Genomic DNA, 18796 nt, shown 5'->3' with positions numbered 1-18796 from the left:
TTGGTCACTTTCAAGGATGTTGCTGCTTATTTCTTGGACGTGGACTGGGACCTTCTGGGAGAAAGGCAGAAGGAGCTGTACAAGAAGCTCATCAAGGAGATTCATAACATACTCATCTCACGAGGTAAATATGTGTTTTCTGTCATCTACCACACAAGCACTTAAAAATCACAGGAACTAGATACCATGGGCACCTGAAATTTAGATCCTGGCTTCTGATACCATCCCATATGCAATAGGAGCCTGTGAAAGACTCCACTGCTACAGGATCTGCAAAAGATGCTGCTCTCTGTTGTAAGATAAACTAGAGGCTTCACACAGCACCAGCAGGAGTCTCTCTCCCATTCCTATACAAAATATTTTGGCACAGAAGACCAGAGAGAGATTTCCTCTGAGACTTCTTCATAAGGTCATGACATATCAGCTGCACACGTCAACTATACTGTACAATGTATAACCTCTCCAAATGGTAACCAGAAGATTGACTCCTGCAATGCCTCCACCTAGGAGGGAAACAAAGAGAAATCTCTATACCAGAAAACCTCTATGATATAATCTTAATCAAGTGTCGGACCACTGCTGCCTCTTCTCTCCAAGCTTTGTCAGACAAATACACGCGTCTCAGACCTCCATGCACAAATCACGCACTGCTCCATCAAAACATGAAGCAGAGGGAACCTCCCGAGGGATTCTACAAATACAATTCCAGTGTAATTTTCCTACTTCTTATCAACAGGTTATTCAATTCTTAATCCTGATGTTATATTCAAGATTAAAATGGAAGATGAGAAATATTTCACTCAACAATGTGAGTGGGAGAGAAAAGAAAATCCAAATGACTCCACCAACAGTAAGTAAATGTTTTGGATTTAACGGGCTTTGCATATTTAGACCACAGGAGATGGGTCATTCACATCGGACATTTGGACACTTAAAATCAGTTTCCTAATTTAGTATTATCAGATATTGTGAATCCTTGTGAATGTGTTTTCTCATCACAGACCTTCCAGTTGTAACATCTGTGTTGTCACTGAGTATTAAGCAAGAGGAAGAGCTCCCCGTCATGGAAAATCCTAAATCAGAGATGTCTGAACAGACTCGTCCTTCTGTAACAAGTAAGTGTAAAATTCCTCCTGCACATCTTTACTGAAGTCAGCTGGGACAATTCAGGAATTCAGGGCTGATGGGATAAAAGGTTGTCATCTCCTCTTCTCCTCTCTCTGTCTGTTTCCCTACTTTGGACAGATTAAACTGTCTGTGGAGATGGAGGAGGCACGGATAGAGGTGGGTATCCCAGGGGTGGGATCAGGTCTGCAAAACCCTTCATCGTAGAGTGTCTTCAGGGCCGTGCCGATGCGGTAAGCGAGGTAAGCGCCGCAGGGGGGCGCCCGCCTCTGAAGGGCGCCGCCGCGGTGCTTACCCTCGCCCCGCGCCGCAAAGGCCTTTAAATCTTTTACCTGGGTCGCAGCAGCGTCAGTAAAAGCGCTGCCGACCAGCAAGGGCGGGGCGGTCCGCCCCGAGTGTCATCAGAAAGGGGGGTGCCGCCGCTCCCGCTGCTCTTCTTCCTGGCAGCCCCTCCCCCGCACCAGCCCTTTAAAAATAAATTGCCGACGCGAATAGCGAGCGCAGCACCTCGTGTGCAAGTAAAAGAAGCGGATCCGATCATCTCATTGGGCCTTCCCTCACTGTCCCGCCCTCCTCTGACGCAACTTCCTATTTCCTCTAGGGCGGGACAGTGAAGGAAGGCCCAATGAGATGATCGGATCCGCTTCTTTTACTTGCACACGAGGTGCTGCGCTCCCTATCGCGTCGGCAATTTATTTTTAAAGACCGGGTGGCAGGGAGAAGACGAGGCAGGGTGAGGGTGGGGGACAGATGCGGTGAAGGTGGGGGGGACTCGGATAGCAGAAGGGACTGGGTGGGAGCCAGATGGGGTGAGGGGGACTCGGATGGGCAGAAGGGACTGGGTGGGAGACAGATGGGGTGAGGGGGACTCGGATGGGCAGAAGGGACTGGGTGGGAGACAGGGTGAGGGTGGGGGGCACTTGGATAGCAGAAGGGTCTGGGTGGGAGCCAGAAGGGGTGAGGGGGACTCGGATGGGCAGAAGGGACTGGGTGGGAGACAGATGGGGTGAGGGTGGGGGGCACATGGATAGCAGAAGGGACTGGGTGGGAGACAAATGGGGTGAGGGTGGGGGCACTTGGATAGCAGAAGGGACTGGGTGGGAGACAGATGGGGTGAGGGGGATGGGCAGAAGGGACTGGGTGGGAGACAGATGGGGTGAGGGTGGGGCACTTGGATAGCAGAAGGGACTGGGTGGGAGACAGATGGGGTGAGGGGGACTTGGATGGGCAGAAGGGACTGGGTGGGAGACAGATGCTTTAGGATATAGTATTTTAGCTGTGTTAATAAATGTCTGGTTTCGTTTTACAATAGGTGAATTGATGTTCTAGTGCTCACTGTAGTGCTTAAGATGCTTTCCTTTTCCTTGTGTGACTCATAGAAGCGACTGCTTATGGTATGGTAAAATTGCTCTATAGGTCGTGTTTTGTATTCTCGGTATGCCTAGTACTGGATTTAGGGGGGGGGGTGTTAAAAAATGACCGGCCCCAGGTGTCAACTACCCTAGCTACGCCACTGCTGCCGACGTCTCCCTTCCCTTTGCGCCTTTGGTTCCCTCAGTGTCCCGCCTTCTTCTGACGTCAGAAGAAGGCGGACACTGAGGGAACCAAGAGCGCAAAGGGAAGGGAGACGTCGGCAGCGCTCCGCTTTCACTGACGCTGCTGCGACCGGAAGTAAAAGATTTAAAGGCCCCAGGGCGCGGAGGGAAGGGCAGAGAGGCATGGATGGGAGGGCAGAGAGGCATCGATGGGAGGGCAGGGCCCAGGGAGAGGACAAATTGCTGGAAGGGGAGGGGAGAGAGGATTGCTGGCTATGGATGGAGGAGGGAAGGGCAGAGAGGGACAAGGATGGACATGGGGGCCCAGGGAGAGGACAAATTGCTGGAAATGGAGGGGAGGGGAGAGAGGAGGATTGCTGGCTATGGATGGAGGAGGGAAGGGCAGAGAGGGACAAGAATGGACATGGATGGGAGGGCAGGACCCAGGGAGAGAGGAGAGATTGCTGGAAATGGATATAGAGCAAGAAATGAAGAAGAAAGGAGAAAAGTAAAGAAATAAATGGAAAGGAAGCCCTGGAAATGGAGTTAAGAGGACAGATAGCAGCAGAATCAGATACTGGACCAGCATGATTGAAAAAAGAAAGTCACCAGACAACAAAGGTAGAAAAAAAAAATCATTTTATTTTCATTTTAGCATTTGGAATATGTCCACTTTGAGAATTTACAACTGCTATCTTATTTTGCAATGTATACCAATTTGTTTCTAAGAATATTGATGACAATTCCTTTCAGTGTGGCAAGTGGTGAGCGATCATTTTCATGGGGGGGGGGACGTGATCATTTTCACGGGGGGGGGGGGGGCGCCAATTGATAGTCTGCAGGGGGGCGCCAGAGACCCTAGGCACGGCCCTGAGTGTCTTGGGGTTGAGAGAGGGCTTCCGGAGGTGGAGGGCTGCACTGTTGTGGAGGAACGTGACTGATGTACATGGTACAATTTGACTTAGTCATGGACATTTTGTGTTGCTGATAGGTTAATGCAAATCACAGTACATAATGCAGTTTATCTTAATGATGCCATTCCCAATTGCAAAATGGCAGCATCCTGCTCTTGCCATTCCGAATTCCAAAATGGCGGCCACAACCGCCTGCAGGCTGCCACGGGAAGTCGCAACTGCCATTTCTAACTTTATTAATTTTCTAGCAAAACAACTGACAGTATCTCTTAACAGAAAAAATTAAGAACAAATGTACATTTTGTTACATAACAAACTGCCACCCCCAATAATGAAAAACTAAAAGTAAACCCTCCCCATCCCTTATCTCTCCACTTCTCCAAAACTCAGATTGTCCTTCCAACTGGAGGAATCGCCCCAAATCTATCTATATAAATAATTCTCACCTCCAATTCTGAAGCTCACTGTGTGCCACGGAAACACTGAAGCCCTGTACTGTTGTAGCCTGTCAGCACCACTCACTCTCACTCATACACCTGTCCTCAGCCGCGCCCCATCCGGACATAATTCGCAACCCCAACGTTCTAATGAAGCCCCCCAAGCTCCACCCACTTCCGTGAAGGGTTCGTTACTTCGTGGTGGTGAAGCCTCTCCACTCACCATGTCTCTGTCACGCCCTCGCATTGAACATGATGACGTCGAGGGCGCAACAATTTCCATCAACGACAGGAACGCTACGGAAAGGGAGGAGTAGGGAAATGATGACGTCGAGGGCGGAACAATTTCCATCAACGAAAGGAACGCTACGGAAAGGGAGGAGTAGGGACACACGCTCCGCTTGTTTCCCTACTCCTCCCCCTGCCTGACAATCAGCTGCCAGTGCGCTGACGAAAACAAAATGGCGCCAAAAACGAGCGTCCACACACGCCACAAAACCGCTTCGGGGGGGGGGCAGGCAGGCAGGCAGGCATCCAGAGACACTCAACGTCAGAGGGTACGATGGAGGGACTTACATTCATGCCGTCCCGCCAACACCTGAACGACAACGTCGATGCAGCACCTCATAGGTTTGCTTTCTTTTGAGTGTATGGCGATGACGGCTGCAGGGGACAGGGGAAACAGAGATTAACCAAATTGCCTTCCTTGCTTACACTACATAGCCTTATCTCCACTCCTGTCTACAAACAGAGGGGAGGGAGGACCGCATGCAACTCCGAGGGGGCACAGGGAGAGACCGGGGGAGGGGGGAACCTTGCTAGCGCCCGTTTCCTTTCATACAGAAACGGGCCTTTTTTACTAGTTTCTTGATATTTGCATTTATTAGATTTTAAATTAGTCAATCTATATTTATTATTTATTTATTATTACATTTGTACCCTGCACTTTCCCACTCAAAGCAGGTTCAATGCGGCTTACATAGTAACAAGGATTACAGAGTATTGAAGAGGAAAAATCTATATCATTTGCATATAATATACAGTGTGTTTTGGCATTGCCCGTGTATGCCAATGTGAGGCAATCAGCAGTTGAACTGCTGTAAAAACCAATAGCATTAATGTATTCCTAGCTCCCGTTATCCCTTCCACTCTCCCACTTGGTAGGGCATTTTCCATAGTACACACTGTACGAGTCTCGAGTAACTGTTGCCCATATGCAGATACCTCCTTCCATAATTTCTGGACCTTAGGACATTCCCACCAGACGTGAGTATATGTTGCCCTCCGGCTACACCCTCTCCAACATAAACCATCCCCTTTCCTTATAATGGCTTGCAGTCTAGATGGAGAGTAATGCCATCTCATCAGTACCTTAAGACCATTCTCAATCATCTGAGGTGCATGTGACAATTTATGAGATCGCATTGAGACATTTTCCCATTCCTCGTCGGAGAACTCTCTAGATCCCTCTCCCATGCCCCCCTGTAGGTAGCCTTCCATTTATCTAAGGTGTTGAGGAGCCCATAAACAAAAGATATATAACCCCTACCAACTTGTCCACCCACTAAAGTTTCAAAAGCTGGCTTAAGGCCTCCGCCCCCTGCTATTAGTTGTGCTCGCTGATTGAAACATTTATCTTGACGATAAGGGAATAACATCTCTAGCTGCTAGTTGATAGTGAACTTGTAACGTTCCAAAATGTAGAATTTGGTCATCTCCTATAAATTGACCAAAATAGAGAAGACCATGTCTTTCCCATCTTTGAAACAAGCTATTGCCTAGCTCGGGTACAAACTTATCCGTATGTCCCATGCAATGTCTCTTCTCTCCCTCATTCTCTCTCTCTTTCCCCTGCCATGCAGCCTTCTCTGTTTCTGTGCCCCCTGCCATTTTTCATCTTTATTCTCTCTCTCTCTGTTTTGTTCTTACCAAAGTTAAAATAAGAAAGTATTTTGCAGCAAAAATAACGCAGGGTAATTGGGCTACACAAGCAAAAGGGAGAAGCCGGCAGGAGGAAGACCTACAAGTGAGAGATGGTCAGTGGTCTTCTTGCCCCTTCCTTAGCTTAGAATTCAAAGCAGGGGCGTAGCCAGATGGCCAATTTTGGGTGGGCCTGAGCCCAAGGTGGGCGGGCATAGAATTTGTTCCTCCCACGGGCCCCCTACGGTTTGCTCCTCTCTCCACTCCTCCATGCCCACAAACCCCAAATATTAAATTCTTTAGCTGGTGAGGATCCTCAAACCCTGCCAACTGAAGATTTCCTCCTCCTCCCCCTCAAGCAGCCAGCACTCTTCCAAACAGCAGCCAGCAGCATGTGCCTCAAAATGATGCTGTTGCCGGCAGGCTGTGCACGCTCATTGCTTTTGCATGTACAAAACCTGAGCATATGCAGAAGGGGCAGGCTCGGCGTCAGCTCAAGGCAAGTGCTGCTGGCTGACATTTGAAAGAGCGCTGGCTGCCCAAGGAGAGAAAATCCCCACCAGCTACAGCAAGAGTGTCACAATTTTGGGTGGGCCTGAGTCCAAAGTAGGTGGGCCCTGGCCCACCCAGGCCCACCTGTGGCTACGCCACTGATTCAAAGAAGTTGGTTCTGTAAAATGTCATTTTATTTTTGATTGAGAAGGCACATAAAAGATGCATTTCCTGGGACCTAATTGGGCCCATTCTTGTTAGAACTTCTTATCGCACTTATAGAAGGTAAGGGGTCATGGTTCTGAGGAAAAGGTGACGTTCTCAGGAACCAGTTGGTTTTACTGTTCCCTCTTTTCTCTCTTGCTTAAGGCATCCAGGTCTCTTCACCTGCCCTGTTCCCTCCAGAACCCTCCAGCCATAATATAGCGCTGATGGAAACACTGGCCACCTGCTTCCTTCTCTCCAGCTGTTTCCCTCTTTGATCAAACATAGTCATGGACATAATTATACTGTAGCAGAGAGGTCCTCTCAGGGAAAGGGGGAGGTTTCTTCTGAGGTAATTTAAATTTCTTTGGCCTGAGTAGTGCAAGGGAATGTTTTTGTGTTTTGTTTAATCCATAATAAGAGAAATGTATTTAATATCTTCACGCCTGTAAATCTGTACACTTCATATTTACTAGGCCACATTCTCAAGAATCCCCTGGGGCTGCCTAACCCCCAGTGTTCAGTGGCATTGAAGCAGCTGTAAAATGAATGATCGTACTCTTCTATTTTATCCAACAGATGATGGATTTGGGAATGAGAGTGAAAGAGTGAGAATGTGCAATGAGGAGCAGAAAGAGGAATGGAAACACGAAGATTCCTCCAGAGACAGCACAGATCCTTCAGCAGACTGTGAAGGAGGTATCGGTAGCATAATACCAACTGATGAGAAAGCAGCAGCTCAGAAAGGAGAAAGATTAGAAAAAGAAAAGAGAAACTGTAGCTTTTTCCCAAGACTTGTACAACGTGGAAGACTCAACAGTGAGAGAGATTTTAAAAGTGCTGATGTTTGGGAAACCTTTACTACAGACTCCAATTTTATTGAGCACCACATAAATGGGCTTAGGACTGAAGTTAATGACTGTCAAGGTATGCACAAAAATAACCCATCTGGAAACTGTGAAAAACCATGTAAACGTTTCAATGAGAAAAGGAACCTACAACTGCATAAAATAGGTTACATGGAACATAAACCATTTAACTGTTCAGAATGTGATAAATCCTTTAGCTTCAAAGAGAATCTGAAACGGCATGCAAGGATTCATACAGAAGAGAAACCATTTAACTGTTCAGAATGTGATAAATGCTTCAAATGGAAAGGTTCCCTGCATATTCACAAAAGGACTCATATGGGAGAGAAACCATTTAAATGTTCAGAATGTGATAAATACTTTAGCTTCAAAGAGAATCTGAAACGGCATGAAAGGATTCATACAGGAGAGAAACCATTTAAGTGTTCAGAATGTGATAAATGCTTCAAATGGAAAAGCTCCCTGAATATTCACAAAAAGAGTCATATGGGAGAGAAACCGTTTAAATGTTCAAAATGTGATAAATGTTTCAAAACCAAGACCGAGTTGAAAAGTCACAGAATTATTCATATTGGAGAGAAACCATGTTACTGTTCAGAATGTGATAAATGTTGCAAAAACAAGACAGGTGAAAAGTCACAGAATGATTCATACTAGAGCTAAACCATTTCAATGTTCAGAATGTGATAAATCTTTTAGCTTGAAATAGAATCTGAAATGGCAAAATTCATACAGGAGAGAAACCATTTAACTGTTCAGAATGTGATAAATGCTTCAAAACCAAAGCTGGAATGAAATAGCACAAACAGACTCATACAGGAGAGAAACCATTTAAATGTTCAGAATGTGATAAATGTTTCAAACCCAAGGCCTAGGACTAGGGGGCATGCAATGAAGCTACATAGTAGTAAATTTAAATTTTTCTTCACTCAATGTGTAATTAAACTCTGGAATTCGTTGCTAGAGAATGTGGTGAAGGCAGTTAGCTTACCTAGGTTTAAAAAAGATTTGGATGGCTTCCTAAAGGAAAAGTCCATAAGCATATTATTAAAAAGGACTTTGGAAAAATTCACTGTTTATTTCTAGAATAAGTAGTATAAAATGTTTTGTACTTTCTCAGGATCTTGCCAGGTATTTCCAAGTAAACACTTATGTACTTATCTGAGGTATATGAGAGTCAGAATTCAAACAAACCAGGAGATCAGGAAAGTCAGCAGATACCCTGCAGGCAAATTCCCAGTAACCACACTAATGGTAGTGCTAATCAAATGGGATAGTAAACCTCTGAAACTACCAGTTATCACCGCATGCAATCTCTGTACTGTCTAAAGGAAGAATTCTTTAGAAAATTCAGCTTGAAAATACATTTCCACAAAAGAGAAACTCCCATCAGACCAGAATACAATTTTAAACAAAAAAACACATTTTACCCCACAGGATGGACAAAACAATAAACTGGCCAACTACATTGAACGTTTTCAGACAGAGTGCCATCACAACTTTCCAGCAAACAAAATTCTGCACAACCTCCCTCTACCTGAGAGGGCCGATGATCACGAGCAAACACGGGTGCTAGAGACCAATAGTGCCGTACTAGTGCTTCCAGGCTGTGAATGCTAAATGCATGCAAATAAAGGTCTCCTTCAGTTGGACAACTATCTAGTTAGATCTTCTCCCCCCCCCCCCCCCCCAGAGCCTACCTCTCCATTATAGTTGTAGGTGGAGGAGGGAGGGACTTCAGGTGCCTTCCCAAAATGGAGGCATCCCGTCCTGCCCGGTGCATCCTGGGAGGGACTTCAGGTGCCTTCCCAAAATGGAGGCATCCCGCCCTGCCCGGTGCATCCTGGGAGGGACTTCAGGTGCTTTCCCAAAATGGAGGCATCTCGCCCTGCCCGGTGCATCCTGGGAGGGACTTCAGGTGCCTTCCCAAAATAGAGGCATCCCGCCCTGCCCGGTGCATCCTGGGAGGGACTTCAGGTGCCTTCCCAAAATAGAGGCATCTCGCCCTGCCCGGTGCATCCTGGGAGGGACTTCAGGTGCCTTCCCAAAATGGAGGCATCTCGCCCTGTCCGGTGCATCCTGGGAGGGACTTCAGGTGCCTTCCCAAAATGGAGGCATCCCGCCCTGCCCGGTGCATCCTGGGAGGGACTTCAGGTGCCTTCCCAAAATGGAGGCATCCCGCCCTGCCCGGTGCATCCTGGGAGGGACTTCAGGTGCCTTCCCAAACTGGAGGCATCCCGCCCTGCTCGGTGCATCCTGGGAGGGACTTCAGGTGCCTTCTCAAAATGGAGGCATCCCGCCCTGCCCGGTGCATCCTGGGAGGGACTTCATCCTGGGATGCACCGGGCAGGGCTTAACTTCCATATAAGGGAGACCTGTCAAACAACTTCTGCGGAAGGATTGTTTCCAGGCACAATCCTGCAGAAATACCCCTATGATCAGAGCTAGTACCGGGCATAAATTTGTGTGCTGTTGCTTTGATCATAGGGGTGTTTAAACTACAAAATAACCAAAGCATTGTTATCAAACCTGCAGACAAAGTGATTACATTGAAGGACACAGACAGCTCTCGGACAACACATACTATAGGAAACTGATTGAACCTACACAGGATTATACAAAACAGTTGAAAAATCTTATCAAAGGCACTTCCAACGCAAGTACAGCCACATCTAAAACAAAAGGAAAAACTCATACCAAACCATCCTTCTGTGGGCACGTTCTACACTTGCTATCCAAAATCCACAAACCTGGAAACCCTGGCTGACCAATCATATCTGGTACTGGCATAGTTACAGAGGAAGTATCTGGACTTATAGAGGGAATTCTGAAACCTTTCATACAAGACACCAAAGCCTTTCTGAACAAATTTTAAAAAACATTAAGCAGCTACCGCTGCGTACCCTTCTGGTCACAATGGATGTAGATTCGCTACACACAGCTTTCCCCATGCAGATGGCGTAGCTGCTTATGAGAAACCCCTGCACCACCAATACTCAAGGAAACTATTACAAAATTAATCAGTCTTTCTTTTTTTTTAATTTTTTATTTATGCAGTTTTTTAATTACAATCCAAAGCAAAGATTTGTCAAGAAACAAACACAATATAATTTCAGTGGAAATAAACATAATGAGGAATAATCCCCATGAAGAAACATTTATACATTCATAGTCCTCAAACTTGGGGAGACTGATATCTTTAAACCTTATAAGAGGATAGGAGGTCACGTGACGCCATGCGGGCGAGCGGTCACAGGTGAGACGCTCTCTGGCCCAGGCTCTCTTCCCCTCGAGAATCCAGCTGATCAGACCCCCGATAATCGGAGGCAATTAGAGTCGGAAGTGGGGCGGACACTTGGGCTGCAGATCGTAGGAGCGGGGGACGACTATGGCAGCGAAATCGGCCAGCAAAGACCGCTTAAGGCAGAAACCGGTGGATTCCAAGATGGTGTCCTTGCCCGGGGTGATCAGGGCCACGGTCTCCTCCACGTGGGTAGGTGAAATAATAGTGGAGATGACCACGGTTTGGGAGGAATTACTAGAGCGAAGGCTCACACCAATCGATACTAAGCTCGAAAAACTGCAATCCCGCATGGAGGATTTGACCCGTGAATGTGTGGCCTTCCAATCTCGTACCAGTGCGGGTGGAAGACCAGGTGCTGGAGGTAGAGGATGGACAGAAACAGCTCGCCAAACAGATGGAGACATTGGAGCAAAAAATAGAGGACTTGGAAACCGCTCCCGACGCAATAATGTAAGGCTAGTAGGTTTTCCTGAGGCTCTTGGAGGCAGAGACCTGGCCGCTGTACTGGAGCGCTGGCTCACGGCGAGAGTGAACTTCCCAGACAGCATGGGTCCGCTGCGGATAGAGAGCGCCCACCGCCTCGGACTACGCCAAGATAGAGCCACCAAACCGCGAGTCATAATCCTGAGAGTGCTGAATTTAGCACATAAGCAGTTGATTTTACAGGCATCAAGGAAAGAGAATGCCCTGCTGTATGAGCAGAAGCGGATTTTATGCTTTCAGGATTACTCTGCAGGAGTTGCGGAGAGGCGACGGGCCTTTACGCCTATTTGTTCTCAGCTGTTTAATATGAAGGTGCGTTTCGCCTTAATCTACCCGGCTGTGCTGAAAATTACACACCATGGAACAGCACACTCATTCGAATCGGCCGAGGAGGCGAAGGATTTTTTGCAACAGCTAGAGGGAGACGCTGCGGCGGGACCAAGCCATGTGCCACCGACTTGAACGGGTGGGGAGCCTCACACACCATCATCGCTGGTGCAAATAGTTAAAAGGTACCCAGGGAACCTCAAAACGAACAGATGAAACGCGATGCACCCTTGTTGACAAGGGTGGCATTTGGGACGTAATGGCCTGAAGGTGCCTGAAGTGTTAAGAGTTACGTTCAAAGGTTTACTGGTTTGCTGTTATTATTATTATTTATTGCATTTGTACCCCACATTTTCCCACCTATTTGCAGGCTCAATGTGGCTTACAGAGTCTTGTTATGGCATTGTCATTCCAGGATATCAGATACAGTTAGTGATGTACTAAGATTAAGTAGGGGAAAAGAAAAGAGTTAGGTGGGTGAGTATAGAAGGTAGACTGTCTTAACTGGGTTGGGTTGGCAAAGTAATTTATTGAGGCTATGTTGAAGAGATAGGTCTTCAGAGATTTACGAAAATTGGTTATTTCGTCAATAGATTTCAAATCCTTTGGTAATGTTGGATAAAGACAACTGTAAGTACCCAAACGCTGAGGCGATTCTGAACAACACCTTGCCAGCGTGAGTGGATGGACAGTTTGAGTACAGCTAATCCTGGTTTGCGCCGCAGATAGATGTTTGCGAACTCTGAGATGTACAGCCGCGACAAACTCTACTCTTGTCGGGAGCACTAGGACTGGAGGCAATGGACAGAGGATGGTATAAGCTATGAGAGTAAAGCTTGAATGCATGTGGGGTTGTTGTACGATAAAGCTTGCTGCAGATACCAGGAATATTGCACTGGGGTTGTTCAGTTAGTTTATTGTTGCTCGGTATGAGGGGATCTGGGTGTAAGGGAAGCGTGTGTGAGGGGTTGTAACAGTAATAATATGTATAATAGCACTAAGGAGAGGGGGGGGTCTAGGATCTTGTTCTGACACAGTTAAGAGGGGATGAATGATCAGGAGGTGTTAAACGTGACTGGTTCCTATTTTGGGAACGCTGGGAAAGGGGTCATCGGGTAGGGGGGTGGGAGGAGGAGAGTGTGGGGAGGGGGGGAATTTATAAATAAAGAATTAAAAAAATAAAAAGATCTAGGTGTCATTGTTGATGATACGTTGAAACCCTCTGCTCAGTGTGCTGCTGCAGCTAAGAAAGCAAGTAGAATGTTAGGTATTATTAGGAAAGGAATGGAAAACAAAAATGAGGATCTTATAATACCTTTGTATCTCTCCATGGTGCGACCGCACCTCGAATATTGTGTGCAATTCTGGTAACCGCATCTAAAAAGATATAGTGGAATTAGAAAAGGTACAGAGAAGGATGACAAAAATGATAAAGGGAATGGGACGACTTCCCTATGAGGGAAGGCTAAAGTGGCTAGGGCTCTTCAGCTTGGAAAAAAGGCGGCTGAGGGGAGATATGATAGAGGTCTATAAAATAATGAGTGGAGTTGAACGGGGAGATGTGAATCGCTTGTTTACTCTTTCCAAAAATACTAGGACTATTTTATTTTATTTCTATTGATTACCTTCACTCAATGTGTAATTAAACTCTGGAATTTGTTGCCAGAGAATGTGGTAAAAGCAGTTAGCAGGGTTTAAAAAAGGTTTGGATATCTTCCTCAAATAAATGTCCATAAGCCATTATTAAGATGGGGAAAATCCACTGCTTATTTCTTGGAAGAGAGTGTTTATGAACTTGAAAATCTAAAGGTGGACAAAGCCATGGGTCTGGACGGGATCCATCCCAGGATATTGAGGGAGCTCAGAGAGGTTCTGGTGGGTCCTCTTAAAGATTTGTTTAATAAATCCTTGGAGACGGGGGAGGTTCTGTGGGATTGGAGAAGAACAGCTGTGATCCCTCTTCACAAAAGTGGTGACAGAGAAGATGCTGGAAACTACAGGCCAGTAAGCCTCATGGGGAAGGGGCGAGGATCAGGGGTCAGGGACAAACTTTGCCCCTGTGTCATTTTCTACTTTGAAGCCTCTTAATGACCTGGAATGTTATTCATATTTGAGTGATGCAGATGACGATATTTTGATTTTTTGGAAAAACGAGCAAACATGCTGGCCACAACTAGCAAAATTTGCATGGGGGATCCTGTACATCCTGCTACCAGCACATCTTCTAAGAAGACAAGTTGCTTGTTTATCTTATTGTTTTCTATTGGTGATTTATGTTTAAATTATCTTTATTAGAATTAACAACAAGGTGCCATACTGAACAGGCAAACTGAGCTACAAACAACTGTAAAACTTCCGTGCTACTCTCCCCACTGCTCCACCCCAACCTCTGAACTCCCCCCCCCCACAATCCCTTCCCCTAACCCTCTCCCTTCCCATCAGCACAGGCGTCCAGATCACAGATGCAAAGTGTACTGTCTAGTTTAGAATTCTGCTTCGAGCTGCGGGTTGCAAAGTGTCCCCAAAAAGTTCCCAGATCTGTTGCAGACGTTGGCCCTTAATCTCACACCTCTCCAGTTTTAGTAGTTCGATCATATGCGTCCTCCACACTCCGATGGAAGCTGTTGGTAATTTATAAACAACAGTTGTACAGCATCTTGTTCCTTTTTATACTTTAATAAAAAGATTTAAATATAAAATAAGTGTTTGAGGCTTCTACAGATGAGAACAGAGCCCACGGGGATGGGACGGGGACAGAGACAGAACCTGCGGGGACGGGGACAAACTTTGTCTCCGTGTCATTCTATACTAAGAAAGGAGTGGTTTAGCTTCAAGATAGTTGGAAAGTTGTAAAGAAGATTGAACAATTGATTCAAGGAACTACTCCTTCATTGTGTAAATTCTCTCAAGAACGTTTGGTTAAAACGAAAGAGATGGATCAGAGACTTATAAAAGTTGAAACAGCATTTCGAAAGACTGAACAAACTGTTGTTACCTTGCAATCTACTGCAGCTTCTGCTGTTAAGGACAGTTGGCCGATTCAGTCACATCTGGAAGCTCTGGAAAATAACATCTCAGGGGTCTTTTTAACTAAAGGGTTGCCGTTTGGCAACCTGGAATTACCACCGGTGGCAGTTCCACCCCGAACGCGCAGCATTTCCAGCGCTAGCGGAAATATTGGAAAAATATTTGCGCAGGGGGTTACCGCTAAGTTAGTGTCAGAACCCTTACTCCCACCTAGATACTTATCACACGGCCATTTCTTTTTTGGGGCTTTTACCTGCTGCGGTAAAATGGGGGACTCTGCAAGCATTAAAACTATGCGTTGACGCTAGCGCAGGACCACTTTTACTGCAGCTTAGTAAAAGGGCCCCTTAAAACCCTCAAATTTTCTAGCGACTCATTATCTGGCTCCTTTACAGCTTCTGAAACTGTATCTAAAGAATATTGTTGGCTATCCTCATGCAGCTGTTCTAACTGTCGAGGGTATATTTTATGTTCAAAGAAGCTCAATCCAGATAAGAGGAGAGGGTGAAATGGACCAAGTACTGTCTAGTCCTGTAGAAAGTTTAGATTTATTTCAATTTTTGGAGTCGTCACAGGATTTAATAGCAAAAAAGAGCTATTCTTCTGGTTAAATTTTCCTCTAAAATTGACCCCCCCCCCCCCCAATATTCTTAAATTATATTTGTCAAAAAAATCTGTACCTTTCTGTGGTCACCAAATTTATATGTTTCCTGATGTCTCCAGACAATTAAGTAGAAAGCAGTTCCCACAGTTAAAAGTAAAGTTTTGGCTGTGGGAGCAACTTTTTTCCTTAAATGCCTTCAAGAAGGAAACAATAGTTACATTTTTGGGAATTATTTCTTTCTGATAAACCAGTACTTACTAATCAGGTTTCCTGAAATGTAATGGTTTTTGAGGTTTTGGAGTGATACATGAATACTAGTGGAACCAAGCCCGTTTCGTCAACAATGAAACGGGCCCTAGGAAGGCTCTCGTGTGAGCGTTTATCTCCCTCTCCCCTCCATGTCCAGCGATTCTTCCCTACCCTCCCCTACCAGCAATTCTCCTCTTCCCTGCCCTCCCATCCGTCTCCTCTCCTCCCATCCCATCCATGTCCATCGATTGTCCTCTGCCCTCCCCTCGCCTCGATGTTCCGCGATTCTCTCCTCCCCTCCATATCCAGTGATTTGTACCTGAACGTTCTCTGGCTGGCTGGCTTCCGTAATGTTCCTTTCGTAACATCCTTCCTGACATCAGCTCGCCTCCAGTGTTCCCTTCCCTCTGCCTCCCCTCGCCTCGATGTTCCGCGATTCTCTCCTCCCCTCCATATCCAGTGATTTGTACCTGAACGTTCTCTGGCTGGCTGGCTTCCGTAATGTTCCTTTCGTAACATCCTTCCTGACATCAGCTCGCCTCCAGTGTTCCCTTCCCTCTCACTGTTCCACCCTCCTCTGACGTCATTACGTTTTGACACGAGGGCGGGACAGTGAGAGGGATTGGAACGCTGGAGGCTGGCTGACGTCAGGAGATGTTACGAACCCAGTCAGCCATGGAACGTTGGAGGTACAAATGATTATATAGGATATCTGCATCGCCTGCTCTGCTTTACAGTGTTTCCATTTTCCTCTTGAGGTTCCAGCTCGCTCGTTAGCCTACTGCACTTTCCTAGATGTGATTAAGCCTATTTATATATTTGTTATTATTTTTTTAATTTTTGAATTATTCTTGGACGTTTCTCTACTTTGTATGGTAAAATTACAAATAAGACAAAGAAATAGAATCAGGAAAGGAACTCCATAAAAATGATAGGAAAGAGATCACACACCAAACAGAGAAACCTTCCCTGTGGCTGCCTCCAAATGCAGTGTGCAGTGGCATAGCCAGAGAGCCGGTTTTGGGTGGGCAGAAAATTTTCTCTGCCCCGCCCTACCCCCACCTCAAAATAGAAATACTTTAGCTAACGAGGATCCAGCTCTGGAAGCTGAAGGTGGCCAGAACTCTCTTTTACCAAGCTTGGCAGGCAGAAGCAATGACCCTAAGCCACTGATCTGGCACCCCACACATGCTTAGTTGTCGATGGCTCAAAGATGCTGTTGCCAACTGCAAAGCTTGGTAGAAGGGAGTTCTGTCTGTCTTTGGATCCTCACCAGCTATACAGAAAGGGTCAGGACTGGTGTTAGACCTGCTTGGACCCAGGTCAGAAGAGGGCCCCCCCCCTCCCCGATTCCCTCTCCTCTCTGCCTCCCCTCTGATTTCCCACCTGCCATTACTATCACATCAACAGACCCTCACCAAATACAGAACAAGGGATCACAAATTAGAAATAAAATATTTTGAAAAAAAATTGAATGGGGACCCCAAGAAGTTAAACTTAGCATTACTGCAACACTGGAGTCATAAAACAGAAATTCATTTCTTTACATTTGTTATGCACATTTCCCAAAAGCTAACATATTCCATTTAAAACCTTCAAAATAAAATGCTTTGTTTCTACCTTAGTTGCTGGTTCCAATTTCTCTTTTCTGCTTTCCTGTTTGTCATCTGCTAATTCCTTCTTCAAGCTACTGCAGTCCATTTGTCTTTTCTCCTCTCTCCTGTCTGTTCCTTCACTACGCCTGCCTCTGACATATTGATCATTCCTTTTTGGCTCTTTTCTGCCTCTATCTCACCCTTCTCCTCCTCCTTTTTACTTTTCAACTACCTATCAAATTTCCATCTTCTTCTTTCACCCACTAGCTCTCCCATTCCCCATCTCACTCAATTCTTTGCCACCCCCTACTGGCCTCTCCCACAGGGTTCCACCATTCTCATCGTCTTCCAGCCTCCACCCTTCTAGCTAGCATCTGACCCCTCTTCTTCCCTCCCCACAACATCTTGACATTTTCCTGTCCCTTCTCTTTTCCCTCCTGCTCTCTCTCCCCCATGGTCCAGTATTTTCCCTCATTCTCTCCTCACCACCAGCTCCTGTGTACCTCTTCCTCCTTCTCATCTACCCCCATGTCCACCATCTCCCCCTCTCATTCCCACTGTCCACCATCTCTCCCTCCCTCCCTTCTGTTCTGGGTCCAACATCTCTCCCCTTCCCATGCAGCATCTCTGCCTTCCTCCCCTCTACCATCATGTCTAACATTTCTTCCTTCCCTCCACCCTATGTCTAACATTTCTCCCTTCCCTCCACCCCTATGTTAAACATTTCTTTCTCCCTCCCTATGTATCATTTCTCCCTCTTCTCCACCCCTATATTCACCATCTCTCCCTCTCTTGCCACCTATCTCCTTTCTAAGCAGCATGTCTCCCATCCTTCCATCTCATATGCAAGATTTCTCCCTTTCTCACCCCTCCTCCTTTTGCTGCATATCTCCCATCTTCCCCATGCAGCACCTTCCCTCTCCACCCGCCATGCAGCATCTTTCCCCATATTTCCTCCCCCACAAGCATCATCTGTCCCCTGTTTTCCCTCGCTTGTGCAGCATCTGTCCTGTCTTCCCTTCCCCTGTGCAGCATCTTTCCCCTATCTTCCCTCCCCCACAAGCATCATCTGTCCCCCGTCTTCCCTCTCCCTATGCATCATCTGTCCCCTGTTTTCCCTCGCTTGTGCAGCATCTTTCCCCCCCCCCCCCATCTTCCCTCACCCCCGTGCAGCATCTGTCATCCCCTTCCTTTCTATTTCCTACCCACAACTCTTCTCATGCTTCTATGGGTTGCCGGCCAGCAGCGACAGCGATTTCTACACGCTGCCTGCCGCTCAACAATCTCCTTGCAGCCGCTAAGCACTAACCCGGAAGCCTCTCCTCTGCTGCATCTTGACTGGGCAGAAACTGGAAGTTGCAGCAGAAAAGAGGCTTCCGGGTTAGGTCTTAGCGGCTACAAGGAGGTTGTTGAGCGGCAGGCAACAAGTGGGAATCGCTGCGAGCCTGTGACCAGCACAAGGCAGCAGCTACTTAAGGGACACTGCTGCTGGGTGGGCCCAACACCAGACTGGCTGTGTGAGTCATTTCATGTAATTTCCTTTCAGCTTTTCTTTTGAAGGAGTTATCATATTTTTTAGAACATTTAAATGGAATAACCAAACACAAACCAGAGTGAGGAACACCTTAATTATTACCCTACTTTGAACATTACAAATCAAAATACATATGCACCCAAATCAACACACTTTATCTGTGGTAATGGAGGAAAA

At 46.5% G+C, this 18796-nt stretch overlaps 1 protein-coding gene across 1 annotated transcript; it reads left to right on the top strand.

The window, feature by feature from the left end:
- The first annotated feature begins 815 nt into the window (after nt 1–815).
- LOC115463001 (gastrula zinc finger protein XlCGF17.1-like) lies at nt 816–8373 on the top strand. The gene is made up of 3 exons (XM_030193157.1): nt 816–850; nt 1002–1115; nt 7207–8373. Exons 2-3 carry the CDS (start codon nt 1064–1066, stop codon nt 8151–8153), a joined length of 999 nt encoding a protein of 332 aa, XP_030049017.1. The 5' UTR covers nt 816–850; nt 1002–1063; the 3' UTR covers nt 8154–8373.
- Nucleotides 8374–18796: the final 10423 nt, after the last annotated feature.

Source organism: Microcaecilia unicolor, chromosome 1, assembly GCF_901765095.1.
Source record: "Microcaecilia unicolor chromosome 1, aMicUni1.1, whole genome shotgun sequence".
In the NCBI taxonomy this organism is placed as follows: domain Eukaryota; kingdom Metazoa; phylum Chordata; class Amphibia; order Gymnophiona; family Siphonopidae; genus Microcaecilia; species Microcaecilia unicolor.
The sequence above is the reverse complement of the archived record's forward strand: the minus strand, read 5'-3'. Positions and strand labels throughout refer to the sequence as shown.

Coding starts and splice junctions, on each gene's coding strand:
- LOC115463001 (XM_030193157.1), top strand. CDS start 1,064: ATGGAAAATCCTAAATCAGAGATGTCTGAACAGACTCGTCCTTCTGTA. Junction 1,116..7,206: donor GACTCGTCCTTCTGTAACAA/GTAAGTGTAAAA, acceptor TTTATCCAACAG/ATGATGGATTTGGGAATGAG.